The sequence below is a fragment of the Balaenoptera physalus genome, assembly GCF_965194825.1.
Source record: "Balaenoptera physalus genome assembly, chromosome: 1".
Lineage (NCBI taxonomy): Eukaryota > Metazoa > Chordata > Mammalia > Artiodactyla > Balaenopteridae > Balaenoptera > Balaenoptera physalus.
The window spans coordinates 182520555-182544515 of NC_138882.1; the positions used below are offsets into that span (position 1 = coordinate 182520555).

At 49.8% G+C, this 23961-nt stretch overlaps 1 protein-coding gene across 2 annotated transcripts in view; it reads right to left on the bottom strand.

Annotated features, from left to right (window-relative positions):
* The window catches only part of IGSF21 (immunoglobin superfamily member 21), a 247772-nt gene that overhangs the window by 129848 nt on the left and 93963 nt on the right, over positions 1-23961 (bottom strand). For both annotated transcript variants that reach the window (XM_082451740.1, XM_082451741.1), the window contains exon 2: positions 10066-10178. In XM_082451740.1, the coding sequence (XP_082307866.1) occupies positions 10066-10178 (113 nt within the window). The remainder of the gene's footprint in view (positions 1-10065; positions 10179-23961) is intronic.

Here is a 23961-nt window from a genome sequence, read left to right on the forward strand (position 1 = left end):
AGAGGAAAGGAAGGGGGGGGTTGGCTGTAAAATGGGAAAGAGCACATCCTATAGAGACCATCTCACTTCATCCTGTCATTTTACTGATGAAACTCCTGAGGCTCAGAGAGGGCAAGTGATTTGCTCAAGGTCACACAGCAGGACATTTTGCCCCAAGGCCCCTGCTCTTTTCTTTTCTGTGCATTTGGTAAGTGCGGACAAACTCCCCATCAATGCGTCTACCTTGGATCTGCCAGTCTACCCTGTCTTCTTTTCATGACCATCCAGTGGGACGGCCTGTGACAGGTGGAGTCCACATGTGCTCCAATAGGACATCTGTTATTCGGGCATCCACTCCAACTGTTGGTACTCTCCCCGTCACCCCACCAACAGTCTGGGAGCCAAGAGCTCTTATAAGCCTTGTATGAGCACCTCTAGGCAGAGAAACGGTCTCATTGCCAATATCAGAAACCTGATCTTAATTCCCCAAAGAGGATCGATTTCTCTGGTCAAAACACCTTCCCTCATGCCAGAGTGAGCGGTGAATTGCTGCCAAAGCAAGCCATTCCTTTTCCCCCTCTTATCTCCTTCTCCCGTCCCAGAGTGTCTGTGCACACATCCGGGTTGGCTGGTCTGTGGCATCTGGACTAAGCCCATCCCCCCCATCGCTCTTTCCATCTAAAGCTGAATGCAGTACCCCTCCCCGCCAGGTCCCTGGAAAGCTCAAGGACCACAGGCTTCCTGTCACAGCCTTGCAGCCCCTTGGTCTCCGAGACCCAGCCTGAGTACCACCTTGGTGACCCGCAGGTAGAGGTAATGACGCCCTCCATGTTTCACCCTCACAAGCCCTGGACACCTGCTGTTGCCATGCTTGAGCCTTTTAGGGGGTGTCACAGACCCTTTTGAGAATATTTGGTCCCTTTCCACTAAAAAAATGTACACAACATATTAGGCATACTTTCTGCACCTCCAGAAGCCTATGCACCCACTCTCTAGGGATCCAGAGATGCCACGTAAGGACTCTGGGCCAGGGCCTGTGGGTACCAGCACATGTGGGAGAAGCAGATAAATAAAACTCAGCCACAGACACAAAGACAAGACGGGTAACTAAAATACCAGGTGATACATCTCTAATCGAAGAATGTACAAAATGCTGAGGGAACATAAGCTGGAGGATCTCTGAATTCTGCTTGATGCACAAGGTCAGAAGGCTTCACAGAGGAGGGAATGAGTAAGACTTGGCCAGGCGGAAAGGAGGATAAAGGGACATGAGTGAAGCCTATTTCTCCTGCACTGAGGGTGATGGAAATGGCTTTTCTGTAGGCATCTCCTTTGTTTCACACAAACCCCTGGGAGATGCTTAGGGGGTGCCAATCAAGCCCATTGGCTAGATGAGGAAACAGATCTTTACAGTTTAATGACACCTGGACTTGGAAGCTCTCCCCTGGAGGGAAGAGGGTCCTCCTTGGCATCTCCAGCCTCGTGTACCACGCACTGGGCAGGGTTATGTGAATGGCTGTCATCCACAGGCCACGGAGTTAATTGGACGGTTAGAGCTGGGATCTTTCCTCCAAATACCAAATGCACTGCTGAATCACCCTAGACTCCCCTAAACTCTCTGGGCAGCCACTTCCACATCCTTGAAGAGGAGAGTGATGCTGCCATCAGTTGCGGATTGCAAGACAGGGCAAGTGTGGAATAGATAATGCACTTGGTAGCTTATGAACGACATGCAAACGGAGATGGGCCAAATAGAAGCAACGGTGTCTTTATGTTATCTGCAAGGTTTGTCCGGAAGTTCAAGGTCAAATCCTTTTAATACTCAAGACCTCAAGGCTATGCCACAGCTGGTCTTAGCGCTTCCCTCAGCCCACTGAAGCCAGGCTTCTGCCCCGACTAACTCTGAGGAGGCTGCTTTGGTCCAGAACATTCCTTGGTTCTTTTAAGTCCTCTCACTGCAACATTGGAGGCAGCTGACTATTCTCTCTTTCTTGGATTACTTTCTTCCTTCGGGATCTGGGCACCCCACTCTGCCAGCTTTCTTTATATCTTGCTGGCTGCTACTTCTCCAATCTCTTCACCGGTTTATGTTTCTGTCTCTAAATCTTGAGTGCCCAGGGCCCACACTGGGTGCTCGTCTGTGGCCGCCTCCCTGGGGGGATCACCTCATCCAGGCCCGTGGCTTTGGATCCAGCCATAGTCTGATGATCCTCAAGGGCAAATCTCCTGTCCTGACCTCGCCCCAGGATCCCGGATTTAGCTTCCCCTGCTGCTTTGACCGCTCCATCTCCATGTCTTAGAAGCACTTGGAACGTACCATGACTGATAAAGAACTCCTTCCATCCTTCTCCTCCGCCTACCCTCCCAATTTCAGGAAACAGCGCCATCCCTCACATCTAGCTGCGAAAGCTCGAAAGCCAGGAGCCATCCCGAATCTTCCCTTACCCCTCCCCACCCCCCCCCACCAACCCCGCCACATGTCAGCAAGCCCTTGGGACTCTACCTGCAAGTCACAGCAGAATTCCTTTGCCCTCCTATCATCTCCACCACCGCCCTCCTGGTCCTCACCAAAGCCACTGCCACCTCCTGCCTGAACTGTTCTAATAACCCTGCTTCCAGCCTTGCCTCCCATGGTCCATTCACCCAGAAGTGACCTTTTAGTAAAGTTAACCAGGTCCTGTTACTTCCCTGCTTAAAGTCCTCCAAAGTTTCCTGCTGCCCTTAGAATCACTCCAGACCCAGTCCTCTGGAGCTCAATGCCTGGCATGAATGGGCCCGCTCATCTGTCTCACCTCATCTCTTAACTCTCCTCTGTTCACTTCATTCCAGCCATGCAGTAGGCTCTCTTTCTGTTCTTTGAACATACAAAGCTTGTTCCCAACATAGGTCCTTTGCATTTGCTCTTTCCTTTGCCCAGAATACTCCATCTCCTCCCTTTGGCATGGCGGAGTCCTTGTTGCCTTTGAGGTCTCAGCTTAAATGAGAGTCTTTTCCTGACCATCTAATCCCTTTCCAGCCCATCATTCTATTATAATTAGATGTACTGCCCTTATCATTATCCGGTATTTTCTTGCTTGTTTATCTTTTTAACCTGTCTCCCCCCCCCCCCACCCCGGCCAAGGTAAACTACATGAGTTCAGGATCTTCTTCTCTTGTTCCTTGATGCGTCCCCCCAGTGCCTAGAACCATCTGACTCAGTAACCACGTGCTGAATTAATGTTGAATGGATGAATGGAGCAGCTCCCTCTAACAGTTTCCCAAACACCAGGACATGGTCCCTGCCTGAGCCAAGCGCATTATAATCACCTGAGGGAGCTTGTTAAACGTACAAAGGCCCTGAGGCTCCAATCCTGGGGGTTCTGATTCAATAACTGTAGGGTGAGGCTCAGCTATCAGTATGTGTTTACAAGTCCCTCTGGAAATTCTAAGGAGCAGTTAGAGTGGGCAACTCCTGCCTCTTTGCAACCAAACTTCCATTAAAAACCAAGGATTGGGGATGCAATAGTTGCAATTCACACTCTGACCTCTAGAGGGAGCTTAAAGTTGCTCCCATCACTCCACCCCCAGAAGGAGGAACTGTCTGACATGGGATGGATACAATCTACGGTTGAGGGTGGAATAAAAAGATTGCAATGGAACTAGACTCAGAAAGATGTTTGTTCCCTCCTTATGTGTCACTACATTTATTGTACAATCCGCTGTCCTTTGGTGGGCCTTCTCTCTGGTACTTTCTCTTTCCTCTTATGTGACTGGTGTGATAAAATTAGGTATGGGACATTCCTCATCAGGGAAAGCCTGCTCCTTTGGGAGGCTAGGGGCAAGAATGGAGAACTGGATAAGGCAGCTCAGCCGGCTTAGCCCTGGCTCAGGGAAGAAGGCTTCTTGTCTTCCTTAATCCCTTCCTCCTCCAGATCTTGGAGCTGCAAGACCTGTGAGGGGGTAGCAAGGAGCAGCCAGGTTGAAAGGCTGCCAGGATGGGCTCCAAGCCAGAGGGGCCAAAGGAGTGATGCAGCCCAGTTCTCTGGGACTTGGGCCCTAGTCTCTACTCATCACCAAGACTGTACCTGCCTTCTTGCCCTTATGATATCATTAGACTGTAATGTCCCTTTATGATCATCATTTTCCATTTTGTTTCAGACAACAAAACATTGTGAAGGACTGAGACTAAGAGAGAGCCAATGCCAGTAAAGCCATTTTGAAATAGCTTCTGGCTTCAGGGAGAGCTAAGATCCATTGAAAGGGCTTAGCTGTGTGATGACCTTCCAAGAATTAAATCCAGTGAGTTCACCAGCAGAACCACATAGTGACAAAGAGGGTACAAGCTTTAAGTATTATCTCTGCCTGTCTGTGCTGGCAAGGCAGGTGGTAGGATGGATCTCAAGGAATCCCATCTTGGTGATCCTCCCACAACACATTCCACTCTTGTTCTATAATCTCCCTCTCTGGATCCCTTGTTACCAAGAGACATGAGAGGACAATGGCTGCCATTTGTTCAACAGGTCCCATCATGAGTTTTTGTTGAGCGGAATAAAAGGATTGCAGTGGGACTGGGCTTCTTTGGTTGCAGACATTATCTCATTTATGCCTACAATGTAGGTGGTTTCATGCCCAATTTCAGATGAGGTTTCTAAAGCAGAAAGATTAGGTCACTGCCTGAAGTCGCATGCCCTGAACACGTATGCAGGTATTCTGACGCTGAAGTCCTCTCTCCCTTCCATACCCTTCCCAGCCTCCAGGCTTCATCCTTTCTCTAATGGTTCAGAGCAGCCATAAACCCTCACTGCCGAGGCAACCAGCAGAGCCCTAGGGCGGGAGCTCGCCCCGGCCAGGTAGCATCATGGAGGAGGAATCTCCACCATTAAACAAACACTCAGGCACACGTTCCCCACAACGTGAAAGAGACGAGATAAGGGGCTCCTGAAAGTGGTGGCGTTATCACTCTCCTTCTCTCTCTCCTTGCTCTGTGGCTCTCTTTTCTGTGGCCTTGTAACCTGAGCCCAGCGCAGCTCTTGGGAACAAATGGTGAAGGAAAGAGACGAAACAAAGGAAAGATGATAAAAACTGCTGTGAAAGGTTAAATTCCCAGGATTCTCCGTGGCTGTTTAATGGGTTTCTATGATATAAACAGACCTTTGGCTTTGTCTGTTGGGCAGGTGACCTCCAAGTAAATGAGTTTAGACAGTGTTCCCTAATAAGAAATGTTCCTTTTTTTCCATACTCCACAAAGCCCCCTGAGTATACAAGGACTCACACTCACTCCCCAAGCAGACAGATACGATCAGCTAGACACAGATGCCCACCTGAAATGGCAGTGGGCTACCTGGCATGGTCTGTCAAAACGTGTGTCTGTACTTCCACCTCTAACATTTGTTCATGCAACAAATATTTACTGAGATGACTCTCCACTAGGCGTTGTTGATATAATGGGGGAAAGACGTGGCCTTTGTGCTTGAGATGCTCATGGCCCAGTGGGCAGACAGATATTTTGACATAATGAGGTAAGAGCTGGAGTATAGACCCGCAAAGAGGAATCATGGAGGAGGAAGTGTCTAGAACTTTCTGTGGAAGTCAGGGAAGGCAACATGAGCTGACACAGTCTTTTTGGATGGCCTCAGTGTCTTCATCTGAAAAACAGGCTTAACAATACTACCAACCTCAGTGCCAACATGAAAATGAAATGCAGCCATGTATGTACAGCCCTGAATCCAGTGCCCGGCACAGAGTAAGGGCTCAATAATGTTAGTCATTCAGATTAGTATTAGCAGAATTACTGAATGAGTCCCCAAATTTAGGTGTAAATGGATAGAAATGATTAAGTAGAGGATATTATTTATCATTCGTTTTCTATAACCAGGTCCCAACCTTAATGCTAGAATAGTTTGGTTGTTAGGCGACTGCCTCCTACTGGCCAAGTGTGGAATTGCATCCCTACTCTATTAGCTGCTGTATATTTTCTAGGGAAAAAGGAAAGGTATGTGCCTGAGCTCTGAAGAAGCCCGGGAAACTCAGATCTGGGAGGGGAACCCACGCAACAGTGAAGAAAACGTGGGAGATGGTGAAAAGGCTGTGAAGCATCCTTAAGTTGAACAGGGCTTTGATAGATGACTATGATACCAGCACCTCAGGGGCCTGAAAACTTTCTTGACATCTTCCCTATGTTTTCAAAGAAATCTTTTGAGAATGATAATCCCTCTTCCAGCCCCCAATTCTCCGCAATCCAATGATGGCAGGTTACACAACAAATAAGATTCATTTTTCTGAAATTCACTTTACAGTGAATTTGCCTAGAAAGCTGGCTCAGTGAGCAGTCACTTTCATTCCCTTGCCAGGAAAGTACAGTACATTCCAGGGAGGGGCCATAACATTTTTTTTCAAATATTTACAGCAGGGTGTCCAATAGAACTTTATGTGATGATGGAAATATTCTATACCTGCTCTGTCCAATACGGTAGCCACTAATCATATGTGGCAAGTCTGACTGAGGAAACAAATTTCTAATTTAATTCAATTTAATTAAATTTAAATAGCTATATGTGACAAGTGGTTACCATATGGGTCAGCACAGACCCAGGGGCTCTGATCATGTCCACTTTCTTGAGTCTCTTCTAGAATTTTGTCATCTTTTTCTATAATTTGGCCTGACCATGGGGCCAGGTGTCCAAGGTGCAGGCCCTGACCACTTCCTCCTATTTCCCTGCCCACCTACCCCATCCCCAAGGGGTCCATAGGCCAAGACCTTCCCAAATGTTGAGACAGTGTTCTTGTTAACCCTGAGGGGGTGATCCCTTTTGCTTCACACAATTCCATCAGCTCCCCCAATTTACCCAAAGAATCCAATCCACTTGCTTCTGAAAGCTTCTGAAAGCTTAGGATGACCCCATTGCTAAGATAATGTCTTTAGGACCAGAGGGGAGGCTGCTGGGCTTGACACATGTTTTGGGTCATTTTGTGCCCACTGGGCTGAGTGGGCAGAGGCGGCCTCATCACAATGCCCTGCTTTTCCCTGCTAAAGGGATTGGCGACGCAGCCCTGGCTGGACTTGTGTAATCTATTCATTTCCTTCCAAGCCGGGCTCTGTAAGCTCTTTCATGAAGGACGGGCAAAGGAAGCCGGGGAGGGAAGCAAACACACGTACAGAAAACAAACAACGCTCGGCAGCTCCCTGTTTGGGAGGGTGGGCAGCTGGGGAAGACAGAGATGGGGGGACGAAGCTGTGGGGGCTTGTCTGGGGGGGATCCAGCTGGAGAAGGAGACTGGGGTTTCCACTGCTGCTTCTCCCACACCCTCCAGAAGCCCTGCCCTGGCTTTGGCTCCTGGAGCCCCCGTCTCGGTAAGCTCTTATCTCTCCATTCACCTGGCTCCTTGGGAAAAGAGGTGATAGGTGTCAGAAGGCCAGAGTGGCAGCAGGCAAAGAGAGAACTGGCAGCATGGAGCCATTTCCCTGCAATTTGCTTCCGTCCTCTGCCCCATCCTCACCATCAGAGACAGGGCATGCAGGGCTCCCCTGGTCCCAGGGAGAGTACCAAGTCGGCTGAGCCCACTTCCTCAGTCCAGCTACAGAATGAAAAGGGCCCAAGTATTTGGCTCCAGTGGGCAATTTGCATGTGATTTGCATACATCTGCATCCCCACCCCCACCCCCCATTCCAGACGCTCTCAGTCAAAGGATGTGAAATGAAATAAAATAAATTAATTAGTGCAGCCTACCATAGCCTGATATGCAGGGCCTGACACCCGTAAGAGACTTAACTGACGCTTAAAGCGATCAATGTGATCGCAGGCCAGGATGGAGACGGGCGGGGGCGGGGCAGTGAACGAGAGTGTTCAGCACTGGGGCAGAGAAGGGGAAGGGGAATCTGTCTGCACTGGAAGCTGGGCATCTCGTCCTGCCCCAGCCACGTCCCTGGTCTTCAGAGAACACAGACGTGAGCCATGCGGAAGCCTGCTCTTGGTTTCCTACACCTCGGTCTGGCACTGCTGTGGCCCCAACCCTGATAGCTACTTCTGCAGGGAGATTTTCACCACTGATGAGGGAACATTTGATTTCAAACAAGAGTGAAGAGAGTTGCTTCAAAGGATGGGAAGGCAATGAGATGCCTATTGGTATTTTCCTGTTTCCAAGCTCCCTCCCACCTTCACTCCTATCAACTGTTCCCATTGGGTCTCTGTATTTCTCTCAGCAGGTCTCTCACTACCCCTCACTCAAGGTTGAGGAAGAGACGCAGTACCATCCTCAGCAGTGAGCTGGAGTTAATTTATCCCAGTCCTTCTGCCAGGTGCTAATGAGAAGCTCACAGCGTGTGTCAGCCAAGCAGTTCCCGTATCATGTACATACACCTCTTAGTGATTCAGTTCATGGCACTAGTTAACATATGCCTTGACTTTCTCTAGGCCCATTGATTTATCCAGGGTGGAAACCTCTTCTAAAGCTGGGGCCCTGTGGGGATCCGAATGTCGGAGGTGATTCTAAGTAGGAGGGGCTACAATGCTACGATGGAGAGCAATGATGTGGGTTAAAAGGAGCCCAGGTCACCGCACCCAGCAAAATGGCAGCGACCAGCAAATGATGAATCAAAGGCCAAGAAAGCAAGAAGGAACGGTAACTACCGGATGCTTCAAAGCAAGACCGGACCAACAGCAAGGAGGCTGAGGATCCCAGGTCCGAGTCAAGGCGTTGAACGGTGAGCGCGCCCCAGCGGGATCCTCGAACACTGGGTTTCCCTGCACTGCACCGCGGGCATGAATAGCTTGAAGGAGCAAAGGAACCAGTTCTAGATGCCTCATCACCAAGCTGCGCCCACCCAACCCCCCAGCTTCCACCTCCTCTCCCCACCCCCCACCCCCTACTTCCACGCTCCTTCCAGAGCAGTTACACTTGACTGTGTCACCCATTGGTTTCACTTGAAGAAAGGGCAACACAACTTACAAAGCTTAGGGAAGTGTTGGTTTTAGATCAGGGGCCGGCAAACTAGGGCTGGTGGACCAAATCAGCCTACAGCCTGTTTCTGTATGACCCGTGAGCCAAGAACGTTTTTTTTACCTTTTTCAGTGGTTGAAAAAATAAAAAAGGAGAAGTAGATTTTGTGACACGTGAAAATTACATGAAATTCAAGTGTCCATGAGTAAAATTTTATGGGAACCCCGCCATGCCCTTCCAGTCTGTGGCTGTTTTCACACTATAACAGAGCTGGGTAGTTGTGACAGAGACCATATGGTCCCCAGAGAGGAAAATATTTACTATCTGGGCCTCACAAAAAATTTTGCCACCCCCTGTTGTAGCTCATGGAAGAGGAGCTCTCCGCCTAACCCGTTCCCCAGATGGAGGCGGTACCTTGCTCTGTGCAAACCTGAGTGCGGCATTGCAAGAAAGTCAATGCCAACTGGACCTTCTCCTGAGCCCAGCCAGCCCCGACTCCCTTGCGGCAAAGGGAGACCAGGCTGGGATGCCCAGTCCAGACACATAGAAATGTCTATTGGTGGCTAAAAAGGCCAACACTTGTTTCCGTGACCCAAAGCTGGTTCTCCTGTTGCCAACACCTGGGCCTTGGGCAGGCGGGCATCTGCTCATCTTTATCAACATCCCATCTCAGACCTCCTTAGACCTTGGGGTGCCAGACACCTGGACTAATCCTATGGGTAATTGGATTAGAAGGAAGACTATGTCTGTAATTTGATTTTTAAGATGGCAGGAAGCTGTCCTGTTCTCTCTCCTGCGAAAAACATTACCCAAATCCTCATGCCCCAAATTCCACCCTTCAGTGCTCTTTAGTTACACTGTAATCAGGGCCTGCAGCATTCTTAGTAACTAATACTAGGTACTACTGGGGTTTCCTGAACATAAGGGCATGTTGGCGACACAAAAGATGCCAGAACGAGATAGGTACTGAGGGCAGAAGAGAAGACTGGGCAAAAGGATCTTCAAGGAGGGTTTCAGCAGAGGATGGGGACCTGGCCGAGAGCACAGGACAGCTCAGGGCTGGTTAAGGCTGAGTACATAGCCAAACCTGTGAGGGTCTCCAGAGAGGCTCTGGGGACTCTACCCTCAGCCCTGGCCATACGTATAGAGGGGACAGTGGGGGTGACTTACCCGGTACCACACGACCTCACGCATGCGGCCATCTGTCTTGAAGTTACACTTCAAGGTCACAGCATCACCAGCCACCACGGGTGGGAGAGGCTCAATGTTGACAGTCAAGTAGCCTATGGAAGAAAGGAGATGGGGTGGTGAGGGCACGAGCTGATCTGGAGGGTTGGGCTGACAGGTGGGGTGGGGGAAGGAGCCGGCACAAAGGTAGGGGGCGCTGTTCGCACTGTAGTCTGTGTGAATGGTGATGGTGGGCCTGAGTGGGGCTCATCACCCTCTTCTACCTTCTCACTGATGCCTCCCTTTTCGAGAAACTTCCTGGCTCCCATGGATCCCTCCAATCCTGAAAACACTTCTTCTGGGGATGAACTGTCCCATGAAAGTAGGACCGGTTGGCACCTGGAGGAAGCGCCTCAATGTATTTCTACAAGATATCCCAGAGAAACGGGTCTGTGGTCCAACATTGCACCTCCATCCCCGCTTTTAGAAAGTCGCAATGTGCATAAGCTTTGTCGGAAATGTACATGCTGAAATGCATCTAATCCAGTGCCTCCAAATGTATTTGAATATGGGTGCATGGCCATCCCTTAAACCCCATCAGCATCTCACGCAGCCAGGGTCCCTGGAACATCAGGATATGGTGTTCTAGGCACCCATACCCCTCCACTCCCAGCCTCATAAAATTACTCCTGGTGAGAAAGGAAGAGAGAGCTGGGAAACTGGTGTTTGCTTCCTGAACCCCCAAATCTCCCATCAAGCACACCCTGCCGCCCAAAAGGATATGTAGTTCCAACCCTGGGCCATGGCGGTGGTGATGGTGGGGGGGGGGGCGGTGATAACGGGCTGACTGCCTGGGAAGGAGTCTCAGTTGTCTGCAAGCACAGATGATGCTTCTCACCCACCAGCTGTCCCCGGAATCCCTGCCCAGCTCCCAGGAGCTGGGGCTGTTCTCCTGGTAGATACACCCCGGGCAACACTGATGCCTTCACACCAAAGTCCAGCCTGCTGAGTCCTCTGACCCACCCCCTCTGCCTCCCAGAGCCCCACCCTCAGGGCGTGGTGCCCACTCCAGCTCAATGGGGGACCTCATTCTTGGGCTGATCATCCAGGCTCATTGGATGGGCTTCCTGCTGGCTGATGTCCAGCCATTGATCTAATGGATCAATCCAGTCTGATTGTCTTAATGAGAAAACTAGCCAGAATGGATTTGGGGATTTCAGTTGTGCAGGCAACCTAAGCAGATGGAGCCCAGGGGTCTGACCCCTGCCTGGAACTTAATGGTTACAACACTCTACGGAAAAAGAAGAAAGAAAGAAAGAAAACAGAATCAACCTAGAGGGGGATCAATTTGGAAGCGGGAGGCAGACTTGACCTGTGCGATCCAAGGCTTCAGGTCCCAATACCCAGGGTAAGGGGGTAAACTCGGGGCTCAGCCCTAGGGGGCCTCTAACTTAGACCGAAGGTCAGGCTTGCAGGGAGCCCCACAGAAAACACGTGGCCCATGAGAGCAGTGATCAAACGAACCAGAAGGAAGGACCCATCTTCTGCCCCCTCCTCTCCTCATTCATTCTGCCCCAGAGTTTGCTCCCACCTGCTCTGAGCAGGCCCCGGGCAGGAAGCAGGATGGCTTGAGCATTGCCCTGCCCTCCAGGAGCATACAGTGGAGGGACAGATTCACAACACGATCACACTAAGCCGGCGAGGGTAACGGTAGGGTTACGGTGAGGGACTGGGGGAGAGGAGAGGGGAAACCTGGCCCAGCCTGGATGATCAGAGAAGTCCCCAAGCCCAGCCAGTGCCGAACCATGACAAACAAGGAGGCCACCTGCAGGGGGATGAACCCCAATGGGAAGGGGGACGCTGGGGAAAGCCAAGTCAAGTGTGAAATAGTAATAATGGCTCACATTTCCATGGCGCCCACTGTGCCAGACACTGGGCTCCGTGCTTAATACACACTCACTCACTTAATTTTCACAACAATCCTAGTAGAAAGGAACTAGTACTATTCTGACTTTCCACGGGGAAACAGAGAGGCGAAGTAACCTGCCAAGATCACACAGCTGTAAGTGGCAGAGCTGGGATTCAAACCCAGACCTTCTGGTTCAGTTATGACCGCCATGCTACACACAGCTAAGGATGGAAGAGGCGAGAATGGGCCAGCAAACATATCCCATCCAGCCCTGGGAAGGATGGGAGTGTGTTGCTGGGGGATCATGGCAGGAGACCAGGACCTGATCCCCTCTGCTACGGTTCCCAGCCTTGGGATGACCCCCCTGCCGCCGCCCACCTTTCCAGCAGGGCTGGGAGGCGTGTCTCACCTTTGGAGCTACAGCTAAGATGAGCATCCAGATGGCTGAGGAGCTCACAAACAGAGAACGGCCCCTCCCACCAGAAGGAGATGGGAAGGACACATTTTCAGATGTATAAATCTTCCAGCCAGCCCGAGGCAGGTGCAGATGGTGCGTGTATGTGAGGCGGGCCAGGGCGGGATGCCAGCTTGCAGGATCACCGTTTCTTGGCGAGCCCTGAGGGAATCACAGGTGTGAGTCTGGTGGGCATTGGAGAAAGTGGTGGAAACTCCAGTGACTGGTGGTCGTGCTGGGAGAACCAACAGGTGTAGCAGGTGCCTGCGGCACAGGCTTCACAGGGGCAGGCCTGGGTGAGAGCAGAGAAAGCCCACTGCATAGCAGAGAGAGGAGGTCCTCGGGATACCGGCAGAGGAGAATTAAAAGGTGGGGGCGTGAGGGTGGTTCTGATGCCTTAAGACAGCATTTTCTGGGTTGTTTAGAGAATGAGCTGCTAATAGATGTATCAGGCAACAAGATTTCCATTATCAACTAAGTGTGAGAAATTTTGGTTTAAACAAAATTAAACATGGTCCTTCCCTTCAAAATGTCTCAGAAACTTTCTCTCCTTCCTTCTATCCATCTTGCCTTCTTCCATACAAATTATTGAGAATCTATTAGGTACCAGGTACTGTTCCAGGCACTAGGGATACAACCGTGAAAACAGGCAGGTCCTGTTCTTTGCAGCCGATGGTCCAGCAGAGGAGATGATAATCAAAGGAACAAACGATGGGAAATATGTCAGGTGGTGATAAGTGTAATGAAGAAAAGCAAATCAGCGTAAAGCGAGGGAGAGTAATGGGGGAGGGGTTGCTCTGGACAGGGCATGACCCAGGAGGCTCCCTTGAAAGGGCCAGAATAAAGGAAAGTGTGAGCCACGTGTGACTCTAGAGGGAGAGAATTCCAGGTGGAAGACGCCACATGTGCAAAGGCCCTGAAGCTGGAGTGTGCTTGTGAGTCTCCAAACTTGGGCAGTGGTGGGAAACTTTTCTGTAACATTGTACACTCTGGAGCCCATTGTAGGATTAGAACCAGGGCCAGCACGAGGGTGGGGCAAGCGAGATGCCTCAGGTGCCAGGTTTAAGGAGGCCCTCACTCCCACTGTGTCTCTCATTCCCGAGGTCCCCTTACTTGAAGTCACAGAGGGAGGGGGATGGGGGTGAATCTGCCAGGCCGCAGAGCAGGCAGGAGACCTCAGCTTTAAGGACTAAAACCTCCTTCCCTGGGCGCATGGCACTTTCTAGTTTTCCCAGAACTTTCACTCCCATTTTTCCATCGGCTCTTGGAACAGCCTGCGCGTGACTTCCTCGTAAGATGCTGCGATTACTGCGTATGTCGCACTGGCGTATAATTGTCTGTTTGCACATCTGCCTCTCCTTCTGGGATGTGAGTTTCATTAATATCAGTAGAGCATTAAAATAAGAATATGAGTGCTGCTTTTTTGAGCTTTCTTCTGGGCGGGCAGTCTCAGTGCTCATGTCACCCTGTGAATATTTCTGTCACAAAGGAGGAATGGCAGTTCATTGGGGTGAAGGGCCTGGCTCAATACTGCTGCCATGTAAGCAGCAAAGCCGGGATTTGAACCCAGATCTGTCCGAGTTCGAGCGAGGCCAAGCTGCCCACCACGTTTGCTATCGTCGGAGCAGAGTCATGGGACTTGCTGAGGTCATGTGAGGATTCTGGGGGTTGCCCGCCATTGGCCGCTGCATTGATTGTATCTTCATCAGACGCCTGGCTCTCAGATGGGGTAGATGATGATGGAGAGATGGAGACTGCAGACACAGAGGTCCGGGGTGGGATCAGGTCCCAGCGAGGGATGTGGGCAGAGGGGAGACCCCACTCCCTCCAGGCTCGAGAGCCTCACAGTGAACTGTGGGATGCCTGGACCTTTCCTACCCAAGGCCAGGACAAGCCTCAGGCAATGCATGGGCTCTAAGTCTTGGGTTTGGAAGTAGGATCACTGGCCGGGGTAGGGAGGGAGAAGCAGGTGGCAGGGTGATTTTCTGACATACGTACCAGGCAAGGATTGCATCAGCCCTAGTCAACACCTGGATCACAGGTGAGAATTCACCTTCCCAGAAACAGACACACAGGAGAGGGGATAACAAGAGTTCATGGCCAAGGAGTTTTTTGCAAAAGAAAAACACAGGGAAAGTTCTCCTCTAGGTCTAACATTCCTCCAGCTCCTTTTTCACAAAATCCCATCATCTTCTGAAGATTCCGTGTTGGTTCTTTCTCTGAAAATACCCTCCCCCTCACTTTCCTTGCTTCTCCCACCCACATGCTTCCAACAAATCTGAAGTCAGTTATCTGGTTCAAGTTACTCGCCCCACCACTCAGTCTTGACCTGGGCAAGTTATGTGGCCTCCACGGGACTCCGTTTCCCCATGTGTAATGTAGACATGGGAACGGTCACAGGGTCCAACATGGTGAAGCATGTTCTAGGAGTTTGTTCATCCCGAGCCCTGCCCACAAGGGGGCACCCCTGAGCAGGGTGAGGCATCCCCGTGCGTCCTCGTCCCCAAGTCCCCTGATTTCCTCCGAGTCCCCACCGTCCAGCTGAGGAAGGACGGTCCTGGGATGGAAGTGGGAAGAGTGGGGTCTGACATTCGAAGCTGGTCAAGGAGTAGGAGATTCAGAAATGTCCAGCTCAGCCAGACATCCCATCTGGACTGGGACCAGAGCCAAAACACCCACCAGAAATCCTCTCTACAAAGCAGAGGACAGAAGACCAAAGGGAGGAGATCCAAAAAGCCCCCTGCTGCCAGGATCCCTGAATCAAGCCCCTGGGCTGGTGAGGAGGGGCCGCTGTGCAGGCGGGGGTGGGGAGAGATGGGCTCATCCACCAGCCAGGAGGCAGTGAATCCAGTCGGAAGAGCACAAGAAACGTGAGCTGCGGGCTCAGCTGTGCTGCCAACCAGCTCTGGCACCTCCGGCAGGTTGCCCCTCTCTCTGGGCCTCAGTTTTCACATCTGCAAAATGAGGGGTGAACTGCATTTTCGGGGTCTTCCAGCTCTGATCAACCCCGTGTCGGATGTTAACTGAGCCTGAATCCCGACGCCATCGTTGCCTATACAACTCAACGCCATTTCTCCGGGAAGTGAACTTGTCAATGAATCAGCCACCAGTTAAAGATGGAGCTCTGTCTTTCTCGGCATTAAATTTGCCACCAATCAGCCGCGATGCATGAGCCCCGCCCCCCGCCCCCACCAAGCGCCCTATCGAGAAGCAGGATCAGGAGTGGAAACGGATTCGCCTTAACTAAGCAGTTCGTTATCCTGAATGGGGCCATCACTCTCCCCCTCTATCTCTGACAGCAGTTACACCGCTCCTGTTAAGATACCTTTAGCAAAATCGCAGGCAATATTTAGGAACCAGGAACCCTCCCAATGTGGTGATGACAAATAGTTCCTCTATCTGGAAACTCTCTTTGCAATATCCCAGCATCACTCCTTTCCCTTTTTCCAGCTCAGGGAGGGTGTTTCTAGAGGGTTGGCTCATGTCTGGCCCCAGGCTAGACGGGAGTCAGAGAGGGTTTCCATGGGAGGGGTACAGGTAGTGAAAAGAGGCACGAGTTATATTAGGGTGACCAGGTGTCTCAGTCTCCCCTGGGACCAAGGGGTTTCCCGGGACAAGTGCTTTCAGTGTTAAAACTAGAAAGTCCCTGGCAAACCAAAACAAGTTGGTCACCATAGTTACAATTCCACCATGGTCCACGATGGCTAAACCACTAGACCTCTTCACCTATTTCAATCAGAAGGTAAGGATAAAAATCCCTCCCCACTATAAGGATTAGTGAGAGTAAATGCTGCCCTCCCCACTGGTACTTGCCCCCTCGTGGGTGTTCAGTAGATGATGGTGCTACCTGAGGATGTAACTTGTGAGATTAGGATTTGTCTTGGGCTTCCTGCACCCATGGATGCCCTTCAATCATCTTCCACCAGCAGCCAGAGGGCTTTCTCTAAAAGGCATGCCATGGCCTTCATAAGGGCCTTCAGAGCTTCTCACTGCTCCACAGAAAGAGGTGCAGATGCTCTCTGGGCTGATCTGGCCCAGGCTTGGCCCTCACCCCCTATCCACGTCCTGCTGTGTTCTGCTCTTCCTCATGTGCGGCCTCTGTCTCCCCTCTGAGCCCCAGCACAGGCTGTCCCTTCTTTCTCAAGCCCTTACTCTTTGCTTGGGCAACTCTGTTCATCCTTCAAGGATTCATGGAAATCTCACTTCCTCAAGAAAACTATCCTGGACTCCCCAGGTCATCACAGTTCCCCAAATACCCCTCCCTTCCTACCACTTAGGACACTGAAATTTACTTGTAACGATGTGTTCATTGTACATTCTCAGTACACAAGGCCACTAACTCTTTCTATTTGCCATGTTACTTGTGTGCCTAGAACAGTGCCCAGATCCGAGCATGTGTTGAACAAAGAAACAAATTAATTCTGCCCATCCTCTAGGCTGTTCTATAATTAGAGTGGGTGGTGTTCCCAGGAGGTCCTTCTCAGTAGCACCTCTTCCCTGTGGTGCAGCCCAAGCTCAGGGCCGCCGTGACCCCAGGTGCCTTCTGAACCTGCCTCTTGGATCACATCTGCTTGGATCGATGTTGGTTTTCCTGCAGAGTGTCCCCTAAGGCTCCTCACAGAGGTCAGGAAGAACTCCGTCCAACAGAGGAAGTCACCACTGGGTGGTGAGCGGCAGCCCCATCAAGGATGGTAGGACATAGGACCTAATGAGTGAGTCAGCAGAAGGCACAGGCGTAGAGCAAAGACCACAGGCAGCGGGAGCCATGAGTAGAGGCAGGAGAATCTGTGGACAGCAGCCCTGGCTGAACCAGCAGGGCCCGGGAGCAGGAAAGTGGGCGTTCAGCTGAGCAGGGTGACTGCCAGAGCTGGAAGACTCAGTATCCGGGCACCGAGGTGCTGCTGCTGCATCTGAACAATGCCCTGCTTCTCCTGGGAACACTGGGCTGAGCTGGGGTCTCCCTCGCTTCCCCCAGTAGCCTCCCCACCAGCAGAGGTAACCAGGTAGCTTGTAGCAGATGGGTTAGGAACCCCTAACATAGAGCCCCACGTTACTGCTTGATGCACCACTTGGATGTCCTTTGGCCTCCCAAATGAACAGGTCCAACACTGAAGTGATGTGTCCCCTTCCTTCTCCCCACTTCAGGGAACACCAGCAAGGCCCACAGGCTCTACAGAATAAATCCAGAATTGAACTCTACACTACCTTCCTGGGCCCAGCCACCGTTGACTGCTGGTCTATTGCCCTGCCTCCTAGATGGTCCACCCACACTCACCTTTGTCCCTGCCCACCCCTCTGATTTCATCTCCCCTCACCCTCTCCCTCATTCACCCCACCCACACACAATGAACCCTGCTGATCCCTGAATACTCTGAACACATCCCCACCTCAGGGCCTTTGCACCGGCTGCTCCCACCTCCCAGAACGATCTCTCCCCAGACACCCACTTGAATTGGCTCAAGTCCTCAATTCTTTCTCTGCTCAAATGCCTCTGCTGTGGAGAGACCTTTTCTCATTATCCTATCTATATAAAACAGCATCATAGTGATTCTCTAACTCTTTACCCTGCTTTATTCTTTTTAAAATATTTATTACTGCCTGATACATGTTTATTTGTTTATTGTCTGCTGATATATCTCCCCCCCCCCCACTCCCATACCCAACTGGGTCGCAAGCTCCATGAGAGCAGAGACTTTGTGTGTGAATATATGTGAGTGTTTCAACCTTTTTCTTTTTCCTGTTGTTCAGATTGGATAATTTCTATTGATCTATTTCAAGTTCACTGACTCTTTCCTGTCATCTCTATTCTGCTACTGAGTCAATCCAGTCAGTTTTTAAGTTTCAGTTATTGTATTTTTCATTTCTAAAATTTCCATTTGGTTCTTCTTTATAGCCTTTATTTCTTTGCTGAGTCTTTCTATTTTATTATTTTTTTCGAGATGATTTGTGATTGTTTGTTCAAGTATTTTTGTTACTTTAAAGTCCTTGTTAGATAATTCCAGCATAGGTGTCAATCTCATCATTGGAGTCTATTGATCGTCTTTCCCCTTGTGAGTTGAGATTTTCGTGGTTCTTTGTATGTCATGTGATTTTAGTTTGTATCTTGAACATTTTAAGTATTACTTTGTGAGACTCTGGGTCTTGTTTATATTAATTCTTTTAGTAGTTCTTTTAATTCTGATGTTCTTCCCCAAACTGCCTGCTAGTATTTACATATCAGATTTTTCAAATAGGTGTCCATACATTCTGTCCAGGTCTCATAGTTGAATTAATGGAAGATAAAGGGAGGCTGTTTATCTCATCATAGCCAGAAGTCCTTGAGTTTGTGGTTTTTAATCACTACTTTATCTCTTAGAAATTAGAACAGGTCCTGGCACTTAATAATAGCTCAATAGATATGTATTAGGGACTTCCCTGGTGATCCAGTGGTTAAGAATCCATCTTGCAATGCAGGGGATGCTGGTTCGATCCCTGGTCAGGGAATTAAGATCCCACATGCTGCAGGGCAACTAAGCCTGCATGCCGCAACTACTGAGCCCGTGTGCTCTGGAGCCTGCACGCCACAACTACAGAGCCTGCACACTGCAACTAAGACCTGATGCAGCCAATAAATAAATAAATAAATAAATGTTTTAAAAATAAATATGTATTAAATGAACAAAAAAAAATGAGCAAATGAACATGTGGTCAGTGTTTGGCAACTTTCGAAGTCTATCTATAATTATTATCTCATTGATCACCATTGCAACCCTGGGGGATAGTGTCCCCATTTTAGAGGTGAGGAGACTGAGGCTCAGAGATACAGAATGACTTCCTCGTGATCACTCAGAACCAGGCTTGGCAAGCAGGTCCTTTGATTCTGTTTTTTTTTTTTTTTTTTTGAAGTATAGTTGATTTACAATGTTGTGTTAATTTCTGCTGTACAGCAAAGTGATTCAGTTCTTGCTTGGGGTGTAGTGGAATCACACACCAGGTTAGACCAGCAAGACACAGCACTTCCACAAGGGAGCAGCAGAATGACTGTGGTTGGGGCCATTTTCAAGTTCAAAGCCAGCAGAGGATCCCAGGAAGGCCAGGGAGGTGTGTCTGAGACCCTTTCTGGGACTGTGAGAGACCTGAGGCTGGATGGATAAATTTGTCCCATCACATCCCTGACATCTGAACCCAGCTCTGGACAGTTCCCTTGGCCCAGAAGTGCCTATCTTGTGTCACCCAAGTTATCACTTGCTGATACAAAGTAACTAGAGAAGAATCAAAAGCAGTGGACCACCGTCTTTCTATCAGAGGGCAGGGCTGTTTCTGCCATCAGACTAGGAGCTCCCTGAGGACAGGACAGTGTCTCACCCTCTTCTGTGTCTGAGCGTGTAGAAGTGGTGCAGAGAACTCAAGGACCCCTCTTCCCTGGGAGAACCAGCTTGGACCACACCAAGACTTGACCTGGGGCAGACAGACAGTCAGGTGGTGGCAGCAGCTCCACCAGCTTTGTTCCACCTGCCGGAGTGGACCGTGGGAGTCAGGGTCACATAACTTCCTCATGCCACCCTCCCCTTTCTGTGGGGCTCGGATTTATCTCCACGTGATAACAGGAGCTCCATGCACCACCACTCAGGAAGAAAAGAGGTCACCCCATCTCATGAAGATAAATACCATAGCGTGGTATGACAGCCTCCCTGGGCACCCCGCACCGTGTACTTAACTACCATAATAAATATTATTACAACAACCAATTACTGCAACCATATCTTTCAGGCAGGTATAGAGGGTTCTGTGAAATACACCCTTCCATGCTGGGCTAACAGGTGCACCCAGCCATCACCTCCTTGTTAGCAGAAATGGGGGCAAGAGGTGGGGCAGAAGATGGAGGGGGGCCTTTTAAGAAAAGAAAGCTTCTGAGCAAAGAGGGGAGGTTAATAGCTCATCTGTCTCTAGGATGGATCAATTCTTCCTCTCCAATAGCTCTCAGAACTGTGACTGCCCTGCACCAGCCCTGCCTTGGTTCGGGCCCTTAAAATCCCCACCAGGACCCTGCACGGCCGCCTTGCTATTCCCAACCCTCAGGCTTTGTCCCTCCAATTCACCCACAACATTGGAGTCACAGTGATATTTCTGAAATGCAAATATGATGACGCCACCTCTCTGGTTAATGCCCTGCAATTTCCCCACCCCATTGCCTTCCAATTCAGGATCAAGTTCAGCCTCTGTCATGGACAACCGGGCCCCTAATGATCTGGTCTCTCTCAGCCTCTCCGACTCAATCAGTCTCTCACTGCGTTTGTGCTACCCATCCACCAGCCCTCCCAGATATCCTCAGATTCTTCTTTTTGCCTGTGCCACTTCCTCTTCCTGGAATGCCCTTTTGCTCTGAGTTCACCTAGGGAAATTTGTACACGTCCTTCCGGGTTCAATGCCACGATCACCCCCTCCTTGATTTTCATGAGTCTGACACTCTCTCTTATAAGCACACAGCCCCCTGTAAACATCTCAGTCATAGCCGGTCCACATCGCTCTGTAATATAACATATGGTTCTTTGCGTATGTCTCTGCAATCAGGCTGGGAGCTTCCTAAGGTCAGGGACCTGGCATTCATCCCTGTAGGATATTTGGCACGTGGTGTGTGCTCAGCCTGTGTGCTGCATGCATGAAGTAACGAATGAACCAACACACGAGCACTGCATGGGACAGGGCTTGGTGAACCGTGTAGCCCTGGAGCAGTGTGGATTAGGCTGCAGCCCAGTGTACTGATGTCACATCTCGGATCCAAATCCTCCTTTGTCTCCTCACTGCCTTTGGGATGAAGTCCAAACCCCGTCCCCCACACTCATGGCCTGCCTCTTGTCCCTCTGCCTTTTGCATGCTGAGCCTCAGTCATCCTGAATTCCTTAGAGCTCCTTAAATATGCTTTGTCTGGCTACTGGGTCCTGGCACCTGCCATCCTTTTGCCTGGAACACCTACCATCACTTTACCCCCATCGCTTTGATATACCCCTCAGGTCTTAGTTTAGACATCACTTACTTTAGAGGCTGCCCAACATACACCCTAACTTCACCTACCCTGCGCCCAGAACCCCCAAATCATGGTTAAGTGCCCCTCTCATGGCATCTAAAATAACCTTAACACGTTGCATGGGGTGACCCTTTATTTTGCCGGTCTGTCTCCCAACATTGCGAACTATGAGCTCCTGGAGTGCCAAAAACATGACTCAGTAACTGCATGCTGGCCATGCTGTTGGTACTGAAGACATATTTATTGAATGAATGAACGGATGAATGAATGAATGAATCTACAGATGAACAAATAAATTCTACAGATATCTTCAGCTAGCCTCGCCTTAGCAATAGCATCAAATTCTGTTGGGGCTGGAAGGCTTCTTTGTTTTTTTGCCTTATTGGGTTATGGATTTCCACTCTAATTTGAACCATGGAAAGACATCTAGACAGGAAGGCCCCACCCTCAGACTCCTGGTTCTCACCTCCCCCAGCAGAAGGTCAGGTCAGTTCTGGGCCACCAAAGACCTCAAACATTTTACACCTCTGCAGGGAGACGTGCCTGCCACTTTCAGGTGTCCAACCCCTGCCCCAACCTCCCAGACTCTTCTGGAATATTCCCCCTCTGTGTTCTCCAGCCAGCTAATCAAATTCCCCTCTGTCAGAGGCAATAGATGCTCAAAAGCCTTGTAGTATTAATGTATTATTCATGACATATGTATTATTTATCATTAGTTTGTTTATTTATTATTAATTTGTGTTTCATTATTGATAATGTTGTGGTTCTACTATTAATAAGAAGGATTGGGAAGGCTGTTCTGTGGCCCTTTGAAGACACCTGATGCTTCTCTGATTGATTCTCCGGAGAGCCAGGGTCGGTCAGTTTTCTTCCCAATTCATGGATGGGAGACACTGAGGCCAGAGAAGGACAGGGCTTGTTCAATCATTCCTCTTGCCTCTGAGATGTAGGCAAGGGAAGGTGATGGGACTGGGGAAATGCTTCATTAGGCAGCATGTCCTGGGCTGACAACAGGGCCAAGTGCATAGGCTCCTGCAGGATACTGATGCTGGACCTGCCAGTCAAGTCTCCATCTGGACCAGCTTGTCCCAGGCTCCTTTGCCCAAGTTCACATTGGGGTCTGAAGGTGTCTTTGCTATGCTTGTACACAGTGCTGCTCTGTGCTCCCCAAACCCCATTTTTTTTCCTTTTCCTCCCAGGGATTCAGCTGGACTACATTTCCCAGCCTCCTGTGCAATTTGGTGGGGTCATGTGACTAAATCCTGGCAGGGGAATATGGCTTCCAGGCCCGACCCCTAGAAACCTCCTGTGCCATCCTCCACACCCTCTCTCTATATCAGCTGCCTGGATGGACCCAGACGAGAACAGAGCCAGAAGATGGAAAAAACCTGGGTATTTGAATGACAGTATGGAGTAATGTCCTCCTACAGCCCCTGACAGACAGTAATATGAGTGAGAAATAAAATGCTATTGTGTTAATTATAAAATAATTTTTATAATAAATATATTTTATATAATAAACACAAATTATTAAAAACAAAATCTCTGAGATTTTAAAGTGATTTGTTACAGCAGTTATTCTACTAATACTTTCCATTAATATATTGCACATAGTAGGTACTCAGTAGGTTCTTCGTGAAAAAAAAGTGAACAGGCAGATAAATGAGTAAGTAACAAAATTAATCAGTGAGTCCGGCTATACTGTCACTGAGTTGGATTCCCAAACCATAGTTCTCCATCACAGAGGATCACAGGAAAGTGGCTTTTATGATCTTGAATTGAAATCTTTTTGTTATAAAGATGGTAAACTGAGGCCCAGAGAAAGGAAGGGCCTTGGCCGAGGTCACAAAGACAATTAATAAGCAATTTAAGACCAGGATTCAGGTCTCCCGAAGCATATCACACCATTGTCTTTTCTCCCATGACCTTTCATCTGATAGCTTGCCATCACCCTCTAGAACTTTCTCAGTGCCTGTGGGGGTTGGTGAGGGGAATCATCATTTCTTTATCTCTGGGTCAGTCCAGCATCCAAAGAACAGCTGCAACTGCCAGAAGGGAAGAAGGATGAGAGACTGATGGGATACAGGATGCTCGTGAGATGCCCGACCAGCCACGGCTGTCTCTGTAGTGCCCTCTCTGGTCCAGGGCCACCAGGTCAGGGCTGGCTGTGCAGCCAACCACAGGGAAGCTACAGGGGGTGCAGGAGGAAAAGGAAATAGCTCCAGACCTTGAAGCCAAAAACCCAGGTCTAGCTCTCATTCTGCCATGGACACAGAGGGCAAGTCCCTCCCCTTCTCTGGGCCTCAGTCATCTCATCTGAAAAAGGGGCTCATGGTGATTATTACTGAGAGTAATGGTGATGCAAGATGAGACAATAGAGGGGAAAGAGATCTGAAGAGCACAATTGGGAAGGCCTCCTGCTGTGCATGAGGATATTGTCAGGGACCACCGGTGCCGAGAGGTTATGACCTTGGGCTTGGGAACCAGATAGACCTGGGACAGCTTCTGACTCTGCCACAGGCCACCTCTGCA